The 20,190-nt window shown below is 47.7% G+C and overlaps 1 protein-coding gene across 5 annotated transcripts in view; it reads left to right on the top strand.

Moving 5' to 3' along the window:
- CA12 (carbonic anhydrase 12) overlaps nt 1–20,190 on the top strand; it is a 56,775-nt gene that overhangs the window by 26,979 nt on the left and 9,606 nt on the right. For all 5 annotated transcript variants that reach the window (XM_053594936.1, XM_053594935.1, XM_053594934.1 and 2 more), the window contains exons 3-8: nt 9,015–9,194; nt 10,077–10,219; nt 13,072–13,167; nt 14,014–14,077; nt 14,919–15,076; nt 16,272–16,398. In XM_053594936.1, the coding sequence (XP_053450911.1) occupies nt 9,015–9,194; nt 10,077–10,219; nt 13,072–13,167; nt 14,014–14,077; nt 14,919–15,076; nt 16,272–16,398 (768 nt within the window). The remainder of the gene's footprint in view (nt 1–9,014; nt 9,195–10,076; nt 10,220–13,071; nt 13,168–14,013; nt 14,078–14,918; nt 15,077–16,271; nt 16,399–20,190) is intronic.

Here is a 20,190-nt window from a genome sequence, read left to right as displayed (position 1 = left end):
TATCCAAACACCATTCTGAGGATGTGGGGTTCTGAGATAGATTTACACAGGACATAAAGGATGGCTTCCCCTCTGAATAGGGTCCTTGTGGCTTAGCCGTGTTCTCTGTGGCTGTGCCCACAGGACCAGGACTGATGGGTGACCCCAGAGAGAGGTGGAGACCACCCCACTGGCAAGAAGACCTTTCTAACAGATGAAGGGATGCCCACAAGCAAGTGTCAAATGATTCTCACTCGGCCTTGGCATAGAGGAGGCCCCAGTCCTGGTGAGGAAGCCAGACTGTTACCAGGTTCTTCCTCAATCATGTATTCCTAAAATACACCAGCTCTCTGCTGCAGCAGGGCCTCTGAGCATGCAAGGGCCTCTATCTAGAATGCTATTCCTCAGGTTTTGCTCATGATTGGTTTCACCCATCCTTTAAATCTCAACTTTAATGGCACCTCCTCCAGGAAGCTTGCCTGTATCCACCACTCAGCAGGGATCCCTGTCAAACCCTTGCTTAATTCCACAGCACTGATTGTAGACTGAATTATTTTATTTGTATTTTGATTTACTTACTTGTAATGTATGATCAGTCTCTTACACTGGAATGTGAGATCCACAAGGACGAAGACTAGAATTGATTTATTCTCCATTATATCTTTAGCAACTTGTACAGTGCCTGACACAAACAAAGAATATTGGTTGAAGAAATGAATACATTAACTTCAAAATTAAATAGCGCTCCAAGAAAGAGAACATTTAGAGATTTTCCTCCTTCATTCAACATCTGAATACTTATGGTTACTGCAAATGTAATCTGGGTATTTAAATTTGGTGCACCATCTTTGATAAGGGTCATATACAGAGACATGCCAGGACTTGGTACATTTTTACTTGACCCTGGCTGGGCCAGCTATACAACAATGACAACTACAACAACACTAATAGCTGGACGTTGTGGCAGGCGCCTGTAATCCCAGCTACTTGGGAGGCTGAGGCCTCTTTACAAGGTCTTTACAAGACCTCCTTGTAAAGAAAACTTGGAGGGACTAACCAAAAGCTTTTATTGTGCTTAAATTTTGACTATTGGTTGAAAAAAAGGGTGTGTCACCATGTAAAATGTATAAATCTTGCCATTACAGTTTTATCTGTTGGGGCAAGTTTTGATCTGCCTGCATGTTGGTGGCCAATCCAGAGAGACCTGGCCGGAAGCCAGTGGCCCAGCCAGGGCTCCCCAGGCAGCCGCCTGTCCTAAGCATCCACACAGACACAGAGGGGAGTCCAACCCGGAGTACGACCACCAGAAAATGTCATGGCTCAAAGAGATCTGAGGGACCAACTTAAAAAGGCCCCCAAAGACCAACCGCAAAAATGCAACATCAATGAATACACATTTTTGTTGGTAGCAGTGATCTGTTAGACCTAGTCCACATCACAAAAGATATTTTTTTCATTACGATTTTTATTATCCTTGAGTACATAAGATGCAGTCTGAGGAATAGTAATTGCACTGTACCAGTAATTCCACACTCGTCTCCGAAGAACTCCACATGCTTTTACTATTACATGCTGTAATATATGTACCACTATATAAGTAATTACTTAACCTATAAATTGTTTTTACTTCTATACCATGTCTGCAAACGGGTTATACAGTAAATAAAATTATCCTTCATGGACTTCCATAAATTATTTGCCCCAGGCAATATTGAGTCTGTACATGTCCTGGCTAAATACACCTGTGCTGGAGAGAGATAAAAGGGGAACCATCAGTATAACCTGGCTTATTGTACCCTCAACGAATCCCCAACAAAAAAAGGGGGGGAACCATGAGATAAAAAGAAATACCTTTTCTACCAGTCACAATACATGGACCTTATTTGGACCCTGATTCAAACAAACAGTTCAAATAGATTTATGAGACAATCAGGGAAATTTGAGCAGTCATTGATATTGGATGACATTGGGGAATTATTGTTAATAGTCTTTAGATGTGAAAATGGTATTATGAATATTTTGAAAGAGTCCTTACCTTTAGTGATATATAAACATCAATAGATTTCCTTCTAAGTAATCCAGGGCAGGGGAATAGATAAAGCTAGACTAGTCACGAAAAGATGGGTACATGGGGCCATTATACTGTGTTCTTTGCTTTTGTGCCTGCTTTGAAATTTTCTGTAATTAAATTTTAAAATAAGATATAATGTGCATTAAGAAAATAGTCAAAGGTTAGTGTGTTTTTAGAAATCATATCAGCGTTTCCAGGCTCAGTGGTGAACTTTAGCTGCATAGCTGTCAGAATGGGAGAAATGGAGGCTGCCATCTTCCCATAGCAAATTCTTCTCTCTGATCACCGTGGCAGGGCTGCCGAGTGCCAGATTTCTGGCTGGATTTTTCACTATGTGGATTTTGTTTCAGGGAGGTTGCAGTGTTCTGCTCCGTGCCACTCAGCAAACATTTGAGTGCCTCGTTTAGCCCAGAACTGATTTTGACATCTGCTGGCAGCTCCCACCCTCTTCCCCACGGTCTTCCCGGGGCCACACTCCATTAATGAGCCCCTTTCTTCTGTATCCAACCTTCCTTCTCTACTCTCTTTTGCCATCTGTACAGAAATTAGCTGAAGTCTCGTCATTAAAAAACAAAACCCTTCTCATCACCCTCATCTTCCTATCGCCACTACACGCCATCTTTTCTCATCTGTTTATGGTGAAAGTTTTGAAATGGACTTAAGGAACTCCCCCTAAATCAATTCCTTAAGTGTTTATTAAATGCCACTAATAATTCAAGTCATCCCAGGGTCTTTGAAACTTGTAGATGGAATGCTAGTGTGGAACAGGTGTAATTGCTGGCCTGGGGCTAAAAGTCACAGGATGGGCAAATGATGATTCAAGTCACTGTGCTGTTGTGTGAACCCTGAGGGGGCTGGCCAAGAAGTGTGACCAGAGAAGAGAAAACACTGGAGTAGCTTTGGGAGGACATGGGCTGGACTCTGAAGAATGGATGAGATTTGAAAAGGTGGCATTTAGATAGGTTTTTAGCATGAGAACACTCATGAAGGTGGGTGGGAATAGCCTGTTCTGAGGATGGGGAGCCCAGCTGACCATGCGGTGGGCAGAGAGAGGATGAGGGCCTTTCAAGACAGTAACAGGTTGTGGCACTCCAGCGGCCATGGAAAATAAGTGGATTCTACTTTGTCTTGTTTTGGTGGGACAGGGCACATCAGGGAGAATGGGAGTGTACAGATAGGTGGTGAGGTTGTGCCAGCCAAGCCAGCCTACTAGGAGATGGGTTTGGTTACAGTAGGAGAGCCAGTCTGGTGGTGTAACAAGAAAGGCTGAGGCTGGCTGCTTGTGTGATGTGTCAAGGGTCTAACCTGGGGTGGAGGTGATGGTTGTGATGGAAACTTGGGACTCTGTGACCCACTGAGGGTGAAGGACAGATGGAGCCAAGTTGGCTGTGAGATTTTAAGCTCAGTTGTTCTCTGATGAGGCATCCAGTCATCAACCTGTAACCTAGATCAACTAATTTTAATATGTGGACCTTATTCAAATCCTCAATCTCAAAAACCATTGAAAAGCTGTATACACCTGTAATCCTAGCACCCTTGGAGGCTAAGGCAGGAGGATCCCTTGAACTCAGGAGTTCAAGACCAGCCTGAGCAAGATCGAGACACCCCCAACACCGAACTCCCTCTGCTTTACTAAAAAAAGTAGCCAGGCGTGATGGTGCATGCCTGTAGTCCCAGCTCCTGGGAAGGCTGAGGCAAGAGGATTGCTCAAGCCCAAGAGTTTGAAGTTGCTGTGAGCTATGACAATGCCATGGCACTTTACCAAGGGCAGCAGAGTAAGAATCTGTCTTAAAAAGAGAAACAAAAAAGTTGTAACATATTTGGAAAAAATGGAATTCTAACTGGATTTGATCATATTAAGGGATTGTTAGATTTTTAGTTGTGATAATTGTGGTTTTAAGAGTATTAGAGACACATCCTGAAATACGTACAGGTAGAAGATATCTGGATTTGTTTTTCCAAGTTATCCAGGTAGATGTGGGGAGAGAGTGGGCATGGTCTATGAAGCAGGACTGGCTGTGAATTGTAAACTGTCAAAACTGGATGATGTGGAGTTCCTTTCTCTCCTCTCTCTTCTATTGCATATGTTCAAAATTTTCCATAAAAGAATTCTGGTCCTTGGATAATGCAGGTCCTGCACCCCAGACCTCATAATTCTCAACTAAATATCACAAGAGACATTTCGAGCTTTGTAACAATAATCCCTTGTTACATTTCAAAACAGGAATTCTGCCCAGTTCTGCCTAGAGCAGGAAAATTCATGGACTGGAAAGAAATAATGCCTTGATTTTATTTGGAAAAACAAACTGTGAGAGGCACGTGATCCCCTTTGTTACGAGCATGGGAGGAATCCAGCCACCAAAAGAGGCAGAGTCGAAACTCAGAAGAGTGAAGGCAAATTTTTATGGTAGCTGGAAACACATGCTTATTTGAGAAAAAGCACTCCCAAGAGAGGTTTTCTGACACTGGTGCAGTTGGCATGAGTGTGGAAGCTGAGAATGAGTTGGAAAATTGCAGCCTGGGTGTAGCAGGCAGCATGAGGCCAGTGCTTTGTGGCCACAAGTCACACCCCATCCAGACAGAGACCGCAGGGACAGAAAGGAGCCCACTGCTGTCACCCCTGACATGGGTTGTCCTAGTGCCCACCCCCGTGGCTCTTCTGTCTCACACACATCACAAAGACAAAAGGCTGCTCTGACAGTGTTCCCAACTGTGCAAGAAGGGGACCAGCCATCACCTGCTGGGGGAGGGTCCCATGAGCTTCTCTGAAGCCATGTCCCTTAGCAGACCATCTCCAGGCTTCAGGGCAGAAACCAGATTTCTTTTCCAACAAGTGGCCCCAAACAGACCCCATTCTTGCACAGGTAAACTCGAAAGCTAGAAGGGTGCATTTGGAACTTAAGCAAGTGATCCCATCTTTCTTCTCTTTTCTGAGGGAAGAAAATATATGAGGAAATTAAGGTGTTCACCTACCCTGGAAAGGAGCAAGCACGAAACAGGTATTGAGAACCCAGCGCAGCAAGCGTGTGAGGGCTTGCTCTGTGCCAGGCGTGAGGGACGTGCAGGGGAGAACGAGCCAGGGTTCTCACCCTCAAGGAGAGTGTGGGGGAGGAAGGAAATGGGTGTGCAAAATCTCCCAGGTAAAATACTGCAGCAGAAGGACACAGAGGTCCCCTAACCCAAGCAAAGTAAGTGTTACGTAGCTGAAGTCAAACTTAGGGCAAATCGCTCAATCTGGATTATTCATCTATAAAATGAGGCGATTCTTGCCTTACTTAGCCTCTAGAGTTATATAATAAAGATGATGATGATTAAGAAGCAGCAGCAGGAGGAGAAATACAAAGGGCTTTTTTAGACTCTGCTGCCCAAAGAGCTTGTGGTTGGTGCCCAAGGACCAGCTCCCCTGGGACCATTCCCCAGACGGTCCCAGGAGCACCAGTGCCCTGAGCCCTCGTTCCTAAAGCAGCTCTTTACACACCTAGAGCTGCCCTAGCATGAGTAACCTCCAACTCATTCAAACTCAACTCATAAAAAGGGTGAAGGTGCTTAGTCCTAGTATTCTTACTACATTCCAGAGTTGAAGAGCCAGAAGGAATATTCCAGAACATAGTGTCCAACCCTCCCATTTTCATGAAGAGCACTGGAGGCTCCAGCAGGGAACATGAGCTGCTCCGGTCGTTCACTGAGTCAGGACGGAAATTCCCCAAGATCTCTGTTCTTTGGGGTCTCACATCCTTTGGGAAAATGTTTTTTAAATGCCTATTATGCAGGTGACCCTACTCACAACATGGGTTCAGGAGGTGAAAATGAGAGGTCCCCTGTCTTCAAGGAGCTCTTTCATTCTTTTTTTTTTTCTTTTTTTGAGACAGAGTCTCATTATGTCACCCTTGGTAGAGTACCGTTGTCACAGCTCACAGCAACCTCAAACTCTTGGGCTTAAGCGATTCTCCTGCCTCAGCCTCCCAAGTAGCTGGGACTACAGGCACCTGCCACAATGCCCACTATTTTTTTGTTGCAGCTGTCATTGTTGTTTAGCTGGCCCAGGCCAGGTTCGAACCCGCTACCCTCAGTTCATGTAGCTGGCTCCATAACCACTGTGCTATGGGCACTGAGCCAAATGTTTTGGAAAGGTGCCTTTGGGCTTCAGAGATACTGTTTTTTGTTTATTTGTTTGTTTTTTTTGAGACAGAGTCTCACTTTGTTGCCCGTGGTAGAGTACCACTGTGGAGTAACAGCTCACAGCAACTTCAGACTCTTGTGCTCAAGTGATTCTCTTGCCTCAGCCTCCTGAGTAGCTGGGACTACAGGCATCTGCCACAACTCCCAGCTATTTTTAGGGACGGGGGTCTCACTCTTACTCAGGCTGGTCTCCAAACTCATGAGCTCAGGCATTCCGCCCACCTTGGCCTCTCAGACTGCTGGGGTTATAGGCATGAGCCACCAGGCCCAGCCAGAGCTCTTTCTCCGATATCACTGAAGTGCCCTTTTTTTGTTTGGTTGGTTTTTTTGGAGACAGAGTCTCTCTTTGTCATCTTCCATAGAGTGCCACGGCGTCACAGCGCACAGCAAACTCAAACTCTTGGGCTGAAGAGATTCTCTTGTCTTAGCCTCCCAGGTAGCTGGGACTATAGGCACCTGCTACAAAGCCTGGCTATTTTTAGATATGAGGGTCTCACTCTGACTCTGGCTGGTCTCAAACTTGGGAGCTCAGGCAATCTACTTGCCTTGGCCTTCCGGAGTGTGAAGTTCAGAAAGGTTTCATGAAGTGCCCTCTTGAGGAAACCTTTCTGAACTTCCACTCTGGGAAAAGAAAGTCCTGCTAACCCAGTCTGTTTGGTCATGTGTGGAAGGAGAAATCTCACTGCTGCATCTCTTGACTTCCCGAGTTTTCCCATTCATGCCTGGCCGGGAGCTCCTTCCTCGCCCCCTCCTGCACGCCCAGCTCTCAGCCCAGGAAGGATTGTGAGCTCCAAAAAGGCAGCAGCCTCACTTGGGAAGTCTCATCTCTGTGTGACGCCTTTTCCTAACCCTTAGTGTTTATGTGAAGCCTCATAGTGGCTCTACTCTGGCTCTGCTGCCTCCCACCTGGTACTCCAGTTTGCCCCTGGGGTGCCTTCCAGGCCCAGCTTCCCCAGTCACCATGTCTGAGTCCAGCTTTTTGAGGCCTTGAAAATAAAAACAGAACAGCTCAGTGGAGACTCTGGCATGCACAAGTGGGAAAGCTGCTGTCCAGTGAAAGTTTGGACTAGAGATTCCTAAATCCCTTCATGCTCTAACATTTCTGAAAAGGCGTATCTAAAGATTGACAGCCCGAAACATTAGTAAGGTTTGCTGCGTGCGTGCGGACCCAGAGAAACGAAGCCTGCAACCAACTCCTCATAGCATTTTACGTGAATGTGGGTACCAAGTATTACTTCTGATTCTCCCCACACTCAGAGGAGGTCCCCTCATTAGAGCACAGGAGGCTTGGGATTCTGGGAGGCCAGTGTGAACACTTGCACTCCAGGGAAACAGCGCTGTTGTCTAAGGAAGGAGTCCCAGAAGAGGAGGTGCTCCTGCCCCTTTGCTCTGGTTAACACTCTTCCTGTGTCAAAATCCTTATGAATGGACCCCAGGGGCACAACCTGATCCTCAGCTCGAGTACAGCAGCAGAGCCAAACGGTTCTACCCTAACCAGCTGAAACATGCCAATGATTTGCTTTTCTGAAAATTTGCTTTTCTGCAAATCTGTTTAATTACGGTGGGAGATAATCTTTTAAACATAGATTTACATTCTTTAAAGACTTTTCCCTGTGGGAGTAGGAGAGTTTATCTGAACACTAGATGTTTATTTTTATCTCCAGAGCAGGGACTGCTATCTGGCAGTTAGCAAGGAGCTTGAGCCCTGGAGGATTCTTTTTTAAAACATCTGTTCCCCCTCCCTGAAGGGGTGTCAATTATATTGTAATAATTAGTTAGTAGTATTGTCATACGCCCCCCCCACCCTCGCTTATACCTTATACTTTGCTCTGTGATTCCAGGCCTATAATTACCTGACGTTTTCTTTTCCTTTTTTTTTTTTCTTTCTTTTTAGACAGAGTCTCACGATGTCACCCTCCGTAGAGTGCTGTGAAGTCACAGCTCACAGCAACCTCAAACTCTTGGGCTCAAGCGATTCTCTTGCTTCAGCCTCCCAGGTAGCTGGGACTACAGGCACCACCACAACGCCTGGCTATTTGGGGGTTGTAGTTGTCATTGTTGTTTGGCCAGGCCCGGGCTGGGTTACAACCTGCCAGATCCGGTGTATGTGGCTGGTGCCCTAGCCGCTGAGCCACAGGCACTGAGCCGATTACCTGATATTTTGTAAGCATCCCTATTAGGCCGGGTTCTATACATACTCCAGATGGAGGTGTCAAGAGACAATGTCCCCAGGAGTTTCCCATCAGGAGGATCATACTTGTAAACCCATTAGACTCAAAGACTTGTGTGGAGCTGTGATCAGCCAGACACTAATTTTTTCCTACATGGAGCACCTCAGAAGGATTCATGACATTCTTCACTACTAGAAAGCCTGCTGGGGCACATAGGGGCTCTGCTGTGTTCAACCTGGCAGCTCTGAGACCCAGAGAAATTCCTGGCTCCTAACAGGTGCTCCATAAGCAGATTCTAAGTGCTTAAAGCCAACAAAGTCTTCACGTGGAGAAGGGGTGTGCTGTTGTCAGCTAGAATGATGAACAAAATAAAATGGAGCCTGGGGGGCCCCACCTTGGGCACCGGCTGCTCTGATCCTTCTTCCCCTACATCACTCACGAGCAGGTGGTCTTGAGGTGTTTGCTGTACTGATTCTGTCGGCCTTGAAGATTTATCCCTGAGGATGAAGAAAAGAGGAGAAAAGGAGTAATTACATTAAACACAGAATTAGAAGGTAGGGGGAAACCCTTTGTGGAAAACCGACTAAATCTTGACCTTGAATCTCTCCTTCCAGGTCCTGACGGAGAGGAGAGCTGGTCCAGTAAGTACCCATCGTGTGGGGGCCTGCTGCAGTCCCCGATAGACCTGCACAGTGACATCTTCCAATACGATGCTAGCCTCGCACCCCTCGAGTTCCAAGGCTACAATGTGTCTGCCAACCAGGAGTTTCTCCTGACCAATAATGGCCATTCAGGTGAGGGAGAGACCTCAGAGGTCTGAGGGGTGTGTCTGAGCTTCCCTTGGCTCTCCACTTGCCCTTGCCATCTTGCAGGGCACTGTGGCACCAGGGGCCTTTGAGGGTTGAGAGAGGCCTGAACCACTCTCCCTAGGATGCTGAAGGCCCTGGGGGTGGTCCTGCCTGGGCAGCTTGTCTCTGAAGCAGCACATCTTTCAGATGGGGGGAGGAGACAGGCCTGAGCCCTGTGGTCCAGCTGTGCTACTGGAGTGAATTGCAGGCCATCATGAACTACTCAAGGGACTAGTTCAGTGGAGGCAGGGATACCCAGGGATATAAGTGGAGGCAGAGATACCCAGGCTTTGGAGTCAGGCAGACCTGGATTTGACTATTTATGAGCCATAAGAATCTGTGTAAGAACTTTAACCTCCTTGAGTTTCCATGTGGAAAATGGAGTTGATAGGTACTATGAAGACTTGAGATTATGTTGGAGTTGGGGTCTGGCACAGAGTAAAAACTTTATAAATAGAAATTAATATTGTTTTTGTTGTTATATAACAACAAAAAGTTGTCCTTGCTATATAAAGTTTGGAAAGTGACTCACTAGAAGTTCTATCATGGAAATGGAACTAGAGATCCATCCATTGGTCCAGCGTCAGTGTTCCTGGCATCATTTTCCAAGGGGAATCAAGATGGTGCTGGTGCCGCTGGAATAGCTGGGGACAGACATTTCCGGGGAAAGAGCCCAAGTTTTGACCTTCAGTCAGCCTCTCTGTCTGTGCTGCACCTTGCTGCATCCACTTGTCCGCCAGGTGGGCCCTGGCAGGGGCGGCCTGCTTCCCTGCTCTGTGGCTGCGCCCCCTGGCCAGGGCTCTGAAGGCTGCCCCCAACTCTCCGCAGTGAAACTGAACCTGGTCCCGGGCATGCACATCCAGGGCCTCCCGTCCCGCTACAGTGCCACGCAGCTCCACCTGCACTGGGGGAACCCAAGCAACCCCCAGGGCTCTGAACACACCGTCGGTGGGAGGCACTTCGCCGCAGAGGTGAGTGAGGCGGCCAGTCTATCAGAGGCTGTCTGGGCTGCCCGGCTGTGCTTGCCTGTCCCCCCTCCACCTGGAAGGTGAGCAGATAAGATCAGAGCCAGGGTGGGCTGCCTCCTAGCTCCACCCTGCCTCTGGCCCTGTCCCAGGCACAGAGGCTGCAGCTCGACGCAATATCCCGGTCCCTTTCTTCTCCTGAATATTCTGAGTTTGTCTCTCTCTCTTTTACTGAGCAACCCCGCTATCTCTTTTACTTGCTCCCAGGGTGGCAAGTGAGATGCCCCCTTTCTAGACGTGGTTCTCCTATCTGCACAGATAAAGACCTCATCACTGCTCACTCCTACTGGGGTCATCGCTCCCCCCAGCTCTCTAGTCTTTCTTCAAATGTCATTCTGTCTGCATATGTCTTTCCCATCCCACCTTTCCTTTCCCTCAGGATGGGTTTGTTTTAGAACATGGGAAATGGGTCCAGGGCCACCACTCTTCTACCTGGCCACAAGTCAAAGGATGACTGGCGTCATAATGTGCAGGGCATCACGGCAATCAGAGACTTGCTGAGGACAGCCCAGCATTGCATTGTGTTGCCCTGAGGGGCCAAACCAAAATGCCAAGAGAGGGTGAGCGGCAGGACGGAGTGTTGTTCATGTACAAGCCGAGGATGGGATGAGGTGGGGAGGGGGTAGGGGTGCTCCATTTCTGAGCTCCCACAGCTCTGAACTGGGGGTGTGGCTCTGAGTGTTTGCAGAGAAGTACAAGGATGTAAACACTGCTGACTGATCAGCCGGGGGAGCCAAACTAACCAAGGACGTGACCCATCTCCTCTGTTCATAACTGCTGAACTGCTTGATGTCTCGGGCTAACAAAGGTCTAGTTATAAATGTTCAGGCAATGGGACTCTGGCCAAATAAGATGGCACTGCCAGAGGCTCACCTGTTTCAGAGCAGGCCCTTCCCTGAAGCTCATGAACTGCAGTTTCTTCCAGGCTAATTGTAATGCGGAGGCTTCTTCCCCCATGGGGAACAAAGAAGGAGGTAGGTTATAGGTTGAGAGGGTTTATGCATTTAAAAAATACTTCTAGGCTGGGTGCGGTGGCTCACGTCTGTAATCCTAGCACTCTGGGAGGCAGAGGCAGGTGCATCACCTGAGCTCAGGAGTTCAGAGAGCAGCCTGAGCAACAGCAAGACCCTGTCTCTACTAAAAATAGAAAAACTAGCCAGGTGTGGTGTCCGGCACCTGTAGTCCCAGGTACTCAGTTGGCTGAGGCAAGAGGATTGCTCAAACCCAGGAGCTTGAGGTTGCTGTGAGCTATGATGCCACGGCATTCTGCCCAGGACAACAGAGTGAGACCCTGTCTAGGAAAAAAAAAAAATTAACATCAAAAATATTTCTAGTGATGGTATTTGCTGTTAAGCCACATCATCAGACCAAGGGTCTGGTTAAAATGGACCATAAATGCCAATACTATCAGGGTGACCCTGAAGTGGAGATTCTTTACGAAGAGTCCTTAAAAGTGTAGCAGTTCTTCTGAATGGGGTCGATAAGAAGACTGTATCTTAACCCCCTCAGCTAAGGAATCCCTGATCCAAGAATTCCCTGGTTTGGTCTTCATTTCTCTTGATTTAATCTGAGGCCACAAGCTCAAAGGTCAGCAGTAAAAAGGAATAAGGACCTAGGACCTGAGGGTTTTAGCTACACAGAGTTCAGATCTTTTTCTTAGAGCACTGCCAGGGCTAGATAGTGTGGGCAATGGGGCAGAGTAAGTCCTTTGGGGCGAAGATAGTGAAGCAGGTGCCCTGAAGAAGTCCTTAATAGAGGATCACCTACAAGAAGGAATGACTTGATATAATTTTTAAAAATTAGAAAAGCCATTTGAAAAGTTAAAAATGGGGACATTAAGCTGTATACAATGAAATATGCTTGAATTCTATTTATGAACACATGAGATGGGGAAAAATGAATAAGAAAAAAGGAAAATAGAAAATTTCAATAAACCATAGTCTCAAGAGCAAAGTATCAACAAAAATGCATGTGTCATATAGATAGATCTATGAATAAGGCTTTTTGAAGGCCAGGTGACACCTTTGGGATTAAAAATTAGGTTATACATTGTCAGAATTTGTCAAAACAATGGTCTTGATACGTACGTAGACTTGTAAACCCAGGGTTTCTCAGAAACTTCTTTTCCTTACCTTAATAATGACAAGTAATTTCCTCTTTGAAAAAACTGAGTTTAGAATTTTATTTTATAAAGAGGAAAGTCTATATTCATGAAGTAACATCCTTGTTTTGTAGCCTCTTAAAATATGGCTGATAAATCCTTTGTAAAGGATTTTGCTGTGGTATTTCTCCAGCTGAGGCATAAATCCACATCCTGTGCTGAATACAATTACAATCACGGCACAACTAGAGGTTTCGTGCCCCACCCCCACTGCTGCCAGATCAAATGCAGAGGGGCCAGAGCTGGGGCTGGACAAGTCACATGAAGCCATTTTGCCCTAGGCTCCAGAATAAGTAGGAAAAATCAGAATGGAGAAGTGCTCCAAGGTACCCAAGCTTTTTCGTGGCTAGTGTAAGAATTCCTTCGTTCATCCATTCATCCGCACCTGGTACCTTCCCAAGAACCTTATCAGACACTGGGGAGGCATTGCTTGAACAGGTTAGACCAGTCTGCCTTGGTGGAGTTTGCAGTTTAGAGGGGACTAGGACAAAGGAGGAGAGTGTCTGAGAGACCTTCTCTACCTCCCGGGCATGGAGGGGATGGGACCTGTCCTCCCAGCTGGACTCAAGTCTCCTGCAGAGGCAAAAGGTTCCAGGAGGCGCTCATCCCCTGATAGGCATCTTCTCTCCTGCACCAGCTGCACATTGTCCATTACAACTCAGACCTGTACCCCAATGCCAGCGCTGCCAGCGACCAGTCGGAAGGCCTTGCCGTGCTCGCAGTTCTCATTGAGGTAAGAGATGTTTGAAAGGTTTTCCCGTGAAATCTGAAGCGGGGGCGAGACTGGGATTTGACACATGTCTTGGGAATGAGCTGCTCCTGTCTCCAGTCTTGTCCTCAGAGCTGGGACGTCTCCCTGCATAGCTCCTCCTGTCTTATGGGGGTCATGCCACCCATCAGATGCCTGAACCCCTGACACAACTCCTGGCACACTCAAGCTCCAGCCCATATATTGGCCCTAAATGAATTCTTTCTTAAATCCCAGGAAACTGGAATGTCTTTTGATCGGCTTGAATTTTTTTTTCCTAAAGAGGCAGCATGTACCTCATTTCTCTACATGTTAACTTATGTGACTTGGCTTCTAGAACTCAAAGCTCCCCTAAGTTCTACCTGAGACAAATAGCTAATTGTGGCCTTTAGACTGTCACCTAGATCATCAGGAGCACATATTATCCCCTGTACCAGGACATGTGAGCCCGATGCCTTAAGCTGTAAACAGAATATCCTGAGATGCAAGGCAGGACCATTACACTAACTCCTAACAGCCCAGTGATCCATCATAACTGTTCTTAGTAAGGTGGCGCCTTCAGGGAGGGCCTCAACAGTGTGGCCGTGTACTCCCAGCTTTGCCCTTTCCATAGTGTCAATCCCGGGCAGCGCCTGTGGCTCAACGGAATAGGGCACTGGCTTCATATGCCGAAGGTGGCAGGTTCAAACCCAGCCCCAGCCAAAAACTGCAAAAAAAAAGAGAGAGTTTCACTATGTTCCCCTCAGTAGAGTGCCATGACATCCCATAGTGTCAATCCCAGCTCGATTTTCCTCTTCTGTCCCAGTTCAACCTCTCCGGTCTCTGTTGCAGATGGGCTCCTTCCATCCCTCCTATGACAAGATCTTCAGTCACCTTCAACATGTAAAGTACAAAGGTGAGCGGTCCTTGGATGCCTATTCATTGTCAGCTGGGGAAGGAAGCGGTCAACCCTGTGTAACTTTAAGAAGAACAAATGCGGTTGGTGTGGTGGCTCACGCCTGTAATCTTGGCACTCTGAGAGGCCCAGGTGGGTGAACTGCTTGAGCTCATAAGTTCGAGACCAACCTGAGCAGAGCGAGACCTCATCTCTAAAAAAAAAGCCAGGTGTTGTAGTGGGCGCCCATAGTCCCAGCTACTTGGGAGGCTGAGGCAAGAGCACCTCTTGAGTTCAAGAGTCAGAGCTGTGAGCTATGATGCCATGGCCCTCTATCAAGGGTGACAAAGTGAGATTTTTCCCTCAAAAAAAAAAAAAAAGGAAGAAGAAGAAAAATGAGAAAAGCAAGGGGTGGGTGCTATTTGTATTCAGCAGGTTAAAGGCACTGGGTTGGGTAGAATGGCCCTGAAAGGGGTTAGTCCAAATTTCTAGGCTCACTCACTGTGCTCAAGAGGAGTTCTGACGGCTCGGCACCTGTGGCTCATGCAGCTAAGGCGCCAGCCACATACACCTGAGCTGGCGGATTCAAATCCAGCCCAGGCCCACCAAACAACAATGATGGCTGCAACCAAAAAAATAGCCGGGCGTTGTGGCAGGTGCCTGTAGTCTCGGGTACTTGGGAGGTGGAGGCAGGAGAATCGCTTGAGCCCAGGAGTTGGAGGTTGCTGTGAGCTGTGATGCCACAGCACTCTACCCAGGGTGACAGCTTGAGGCTCTGTCTCAAAAAAAAAAAAAAAAAAAGAGGAGCTCTGCCCTAGGGAGGGAGGCTAACACTACGCCCACTCCCAATATGTCTCCCCAGGCCAAGAAGTGTCCGTCCCAGGCTTCAACATCGAAGAACTGCTCCCCGAGAGGCCTGCTGAGTACTACCGCTATAAGGGGTCCCTGACCACACCTCCCTGCTACCCCACCGTGACCTGGACAGTTTTCCGAAACCCTGTGCAAATTTCTCAGGAGCAGGTAACTGTTGTCCCTGACTCAGCCAGAGTCCACGTGGCACCTCAGTCCCTACCATAACCCATATCATGGTCAATGGCCTGACATCCTCACTTAGAGTTTCACTGGCAGCTATTCAAAACCTTTCCTGTTATCACAGGTTCCTGAAAGCACTGCAGAAATTTCAGGCTGAGCTTCAAAAGAAGAGCTAGCTAGTCAAGCTAGAAAATGAACACACACCTCGCAGGTCTTTTAAAAAGAGCTGGAAAGCTGCATTTGCTAATATGCCCTTCAGTGGCTAAATAGTATTCACCAGGCAGGAAAAAACCTGGTTCCTTTACAGGACTGAATGAAGGTAGAATCAGGTTAAATCACTGGGAAGCTGGGATTGCAGCAACGAGGATATGAGGGTCCCTGGCCTCAAGAAGCCCACAGCCTAGTGCACACTGGGGAACAAAATCCTTAGCAATCATCTCTAAGCTTCTTATTTCATAGGGAGTGGAAGTGAGGGGTAGAAGCTTATGGAACCGCCCTCTGGTTAATGACAGAGCCAAGACCCACAGTCAGGCCATCTGAGGTCCAATTGCTACTCATCCCTCTACACCACAGTCTAAATATGTGAGAAGAAAAATGGCTCCCCAGGAGATGGGGCCAGGGCCCCAACCCAGCTTCAGGAGTCCAGGACAGCCCTGATTGTTGCTCTTTCTCTTTACTATGATGTGGTGAATCAAGAGACGCAGTATCTGGGGAGGCGGCGACATCCTAACCAAGAGATTGCCTTGGAAACGGGTTTTATAATCCATCTGGGTGCCTGAAAATGTCATGGCACCCACAGTCAGGTGACCTGCAAAAACTCTTGCATCCCTGCTCTTATTCCTGCTGACACGACCATCAGAACACATCCTGGGCCCCTCTGATTTAGAATTGGGTTCCAAGTCACCTTCATGAGAGGACGGCAGTCTCCAGGAGAGGCTAAGGAGCCCTCCTTCAGCCTCGGTTCCCCTTCATGCCGGCAGATTCCAGGTGTAATCAGGAGCTAGCAGCACTGCCCTTCTGCAGAGCCTGGGGAGCTGGGCAGACAGACGCAGTGCTGCCTGGCACCCAGTCACCCACTGCTGTCTTAAAATCTCCCACCCAGCACCACAGGGACTGCTTCCAGAGGGAGGCCGGGCAAGGAGCATCACTCTGCCCTTGCGGGGGGGTTTGCTCTTCCCTTCAGCTGATGGCTCTGGAGACAGCTCTGTACTGCACAGGCCTGGACGACCCTTCCCCCAGAGAAATGATTGACAACTTCCGGCACGTGCAGAAGTTTGACGAGAGGTTGGTGTATATCTCCTTCCAACAAGGTGAGGCGATGCAATGTTTGTGAGGGGTGTGCTAAGATGTTGGGCTCTTTCGTGTGAAGTCCAGTTCAGGCACGGATGCCCTCAGGAGGTGGGTTAAGAACCCTGGCTGTCACTGGAACCAGGGAGCCTCCTGGGCGAGGCGTGGGACTTATTCAGGTCTACCCTCACTGCTCTCCCCTTCTCTGCATCTTTGCAGAAAAGCACAAGCCGGGGCCTCCAGGCACATGCACCAGAGCCCTCATTATGTCTGGAGTCTCCCGCAGATGGGTAAAGGATCTTGGGGTCTTCCCTGCTCTGGACAATAACCCCCATCTCCTGAGACCCACAATAGGGCCCTTTTCATGAGATCAGACTTCTAACTTCTCACTGGAGGCTTTCTTGGCATCTGGGGCTGTAGCCACCCCATCTGAGTTAGGCCTGGCCAGGTGATTCCTGCACCACCAACAGCTGCTCAGGGATGTTCTTTTGTTAGATGTAAAATAGTGGGCATAGGCCATGTCCATGGCCACAGAAGCTTGTAGTGGGATGGGGCTGGTGAGGCGTCCCTTCCTTTCTGTTGACTCTCCCTGGTGCCTGCATAAGCACAGGTACATTTGTTCCAAATTGAGCAAAGCTTCATAGCTTGGTTTATTCCTAATGCTGTGAGTTCTCAGTTCTTCCTTTTAAATCTGTAACCATAAGCCCCCAGAAGGACACTGACAGCTGTCCTTGCTTACATCAGTGCCTACCTCGGGACTGCTGGAAGCTGGCAGTCGAGGAGAGGATGAGGGAGCACTCTTGGGGCCTCCTGCACCCTTCTTCCAACCTCTGACTTCACTTTCTCACTGTAGGTTCTTGATTGGTTCCCAACTTGGGAATCTTGGGTGGTCAAAGTGTGGCAGTTCTGTAGAAGCTCCATTTCATGCCCTAACATGGCTTATGTAACAAACTGGGCCAGATGTTCATATATAAAAACAACCCTTAACCCACTTGTCAGAGAATCCACTCTCCTCATCCCACCTGGTGTGCTTTTTAAAAATTCCTTTCTTATTATATGAGATTATAACTATCAGCTGCTAAGCTTAATGGAACACACGAAGATTGTGTTTCAAGGTTCTTCCTAGAAAATTTTAGAAATGTGCCCTTCTGAATTGAGATGTACTTATGATCAGAATGATGTTCTGCTCTGTTGATTAAGAACTGCACCCAAGGGCAGCGCCTGTGGCTCAAAGGATTAGGGTGCCGGCCCCATATGCTGGAGGTGGTGGGTTCAAACCCAGCCCTGGCCAAAAACTGCAAAAAAAAAAAAAAAAAGAACTGCACCCAAATTTGTCTTTTGTTTTCTTCTATCCAGAGAAGAAAGCTACCTTAGTAGTTGAGATGATTTCCCTCTTTTCCCTAGTTACTCAGTCTGAAAATGGAATTGGTGAACATCAGCCTTCCTAAAAATGGAGAGCCTATATATCAGTTTCTTTTCTAGAAAATGACCTGAGTGCACAGAATTATCCCTTTGTAGCTATTCTGGACCCAACATTCTCTTTTCTCATTCTTCTAAATGGACAATATGGTATTGAAGGGCTAAGTGGAACTACTTCAACTCTTAAATAAAATAAAAACCATAAAAACTCTGCCAGGAGATAAGGGGCTTGGTCCACCTACATAGATTAGGTAGAATTTTGCTTGTGATTCAAAAACTTCGTTCTCTGCTCCGCTCCCTGGCTAGTCTGTGCTCATCCCAGGGAACAGGGTAACAGATATTCTTCCTGTAGTCAGGGGGCGTACGAGTTCAATGCCTTGCTTTGTTTTCTGCTGGCTGTAGGATGAGGACAAATCATGTCCCTTCTTCAGCTTTGGTTTCCTCAGCCATCAAAATGCCAGGTTGGACTCGGTGACCTGACCTCCTTTCAGTGCTAACATGTTTTGCTTCTAAGTGACACTAACAACTGCCAATCCCGACTTTACATTGCAGGAACAGAGTTTGAGGGCAGTTACAGAGGATCAGAAGAAACCGTGCAGCATCTTGAGTCTGACATCAAAAGTAACCCCCACTTGTAACAATGCACTGTGGCACTGGGAATAATTAGCCATCTTCTTAGACCAGCTCAGGTCTAAGCAGGTGCTTGTGGAGTGGGGAGTGCAGCCGGGTGTGTAGCAGAGCGCTTCGATAGATTCCTCTAGTCTGGCTGCGGGAGCCAGAAGGGCCTCTAGGCAGCAGCTGATAGACCAGCTCCTAGAGAGGAAGTCAAGGTCAAGGCCCAAATGCAGCTTTGCCACTGCCCCTCCTGCAAAGCTTCCCCAGAGGGGCTGCCTCGCCCAGGCTGGGCCCAGCTTTCTCCTTGGAGTGAGTCTCTGGCAATTCAAGGCAAACCTGTTCATTTGGAGGCTGATTATAGAAACTTGGCCAGAATTCTCCCCTTTTTACTTCCCCAAATAAGACATAGTCAACAAGGTTGTTCCCACTGAGCAAGGAGGAGGGAGCCCCAGACCTCTTCTGCACCTCACACCCAATAGAGATCAGGCCTCAGACTGTAAGATGCTGTTTCTGGTTTATGGTGGGAGACAATTTGTCAGGCTAACCCTTGAATGATTTTGGCTAACTTATTTGTAGACTTTTCCACTGAGGCACGTTTTAATTAATGGTTTGGTTTATTCGGGATTGTCTCTGTAAGTTAATAAGAACTATGAAGTCAGAAAATTTCTGCTACTAGGAAAGTAACGTTAAGGAAATCCTCTGGGAGAGAAAGTGCGTAGACTGGGACAGGGCCCGAGGGACAGTTGGGAACCATTTAACTTGATCCCACTATTTTCCTAGACTCTGCTTAGGAAAGGAGTACAGGTCTTGGTTTCTATGATCTAGGCTATAAGACAGCCCAGGGCAGAATTTCTCATCCTTGGCACTATTGACATTTTGAGCAGGATAATTCTTACTGTGGGGCTGTCCTATGCACTGTAGCATGGGCAGTGTCCTGGGTCTCTCTACCCACTAGCTGCCCACTGCCTTCCCAGCAGTGACAGCCAAAAACATCTCCAGGGGAGGAGAGGCAGAGTTTCCTGAGAAACACTGCCCGGGGGTATACAATGACTTTCTTAGGCCCAGAACTGATTTTTTTCCCCCACTCATACCATAGGATTCTAGAGTTTCGTATCACATGTGTATCCTGGGTTCTTTTATGGCCATCTTCCTTTAGAATTTAAGTATATATTCTTTTTTATAACATACGATTGGGTAAGGCTAAGAGAATTGGCATGAGAGAAAACTGCTCTCTTAGGAGAAGTAAACAATCCCTTAACAAGGGTCTGGAGGCCTCTGAAGTTGCAACTGTCTTCAGAGTCCCTCTTCCTTCTTGGTCTCCCTCCTTCCCACACGTTTTTCCTCTCTTCTATGTTACATTTCTTGTTGGTGTTGGTTAAAACGTCTACTACTCGATGGAAAGGTGAAAGTCATGCCAGGCACTTTTTTCAACTCTTAAAAAGTGCCTCTTCCCAGTGGCACAGGAGGGAGATTTGAGCCTCAGGAGGGAACAAGACTCATTGTCCTCCAGCTGGGATCCTGGGAGAGGGACACATGCAGGAACCAGCGGAGGTTTCATAGGAAGTCCGATGCTCTGAGTGGGAACGGGAAACACTGCAGGGGCCACAGCTTAGGGCTCTGGCCCAATTCCTGGTTCCTTTCGGTTTGACCTGTGCCTAGCCAGTGACACCAACGCAGGGTCCAGATGGTGATGGGTGACAGAGCAAGAGCCTATCAAAGCCAAATACTCACATTATCTAGTCTGATTTTCCAACATGTCAGGGTAAGGGAAACCTGAGGAA

The sequence above is a fragment of the Nycticebus coucang genome, chromosome 6 (genome assembly GCF_027406575.1).
Source record: "Nycticebus coucang isolate mNycCou1 chromosome 6, mNycCou1.pri, whole genome shotgun sequence".
In the NCBI taxonomy this organism is placed as follows: Eukaryota; Metazoa; Chordata; class Mammalia; order Primates; family Lorisidae; genus Nycticebus; species Nycticebus coucang.
Note: the sequence above shows the minus strand (reverse complement) of the source record. Positions and strands in the feature narration are given on the sequence as shown.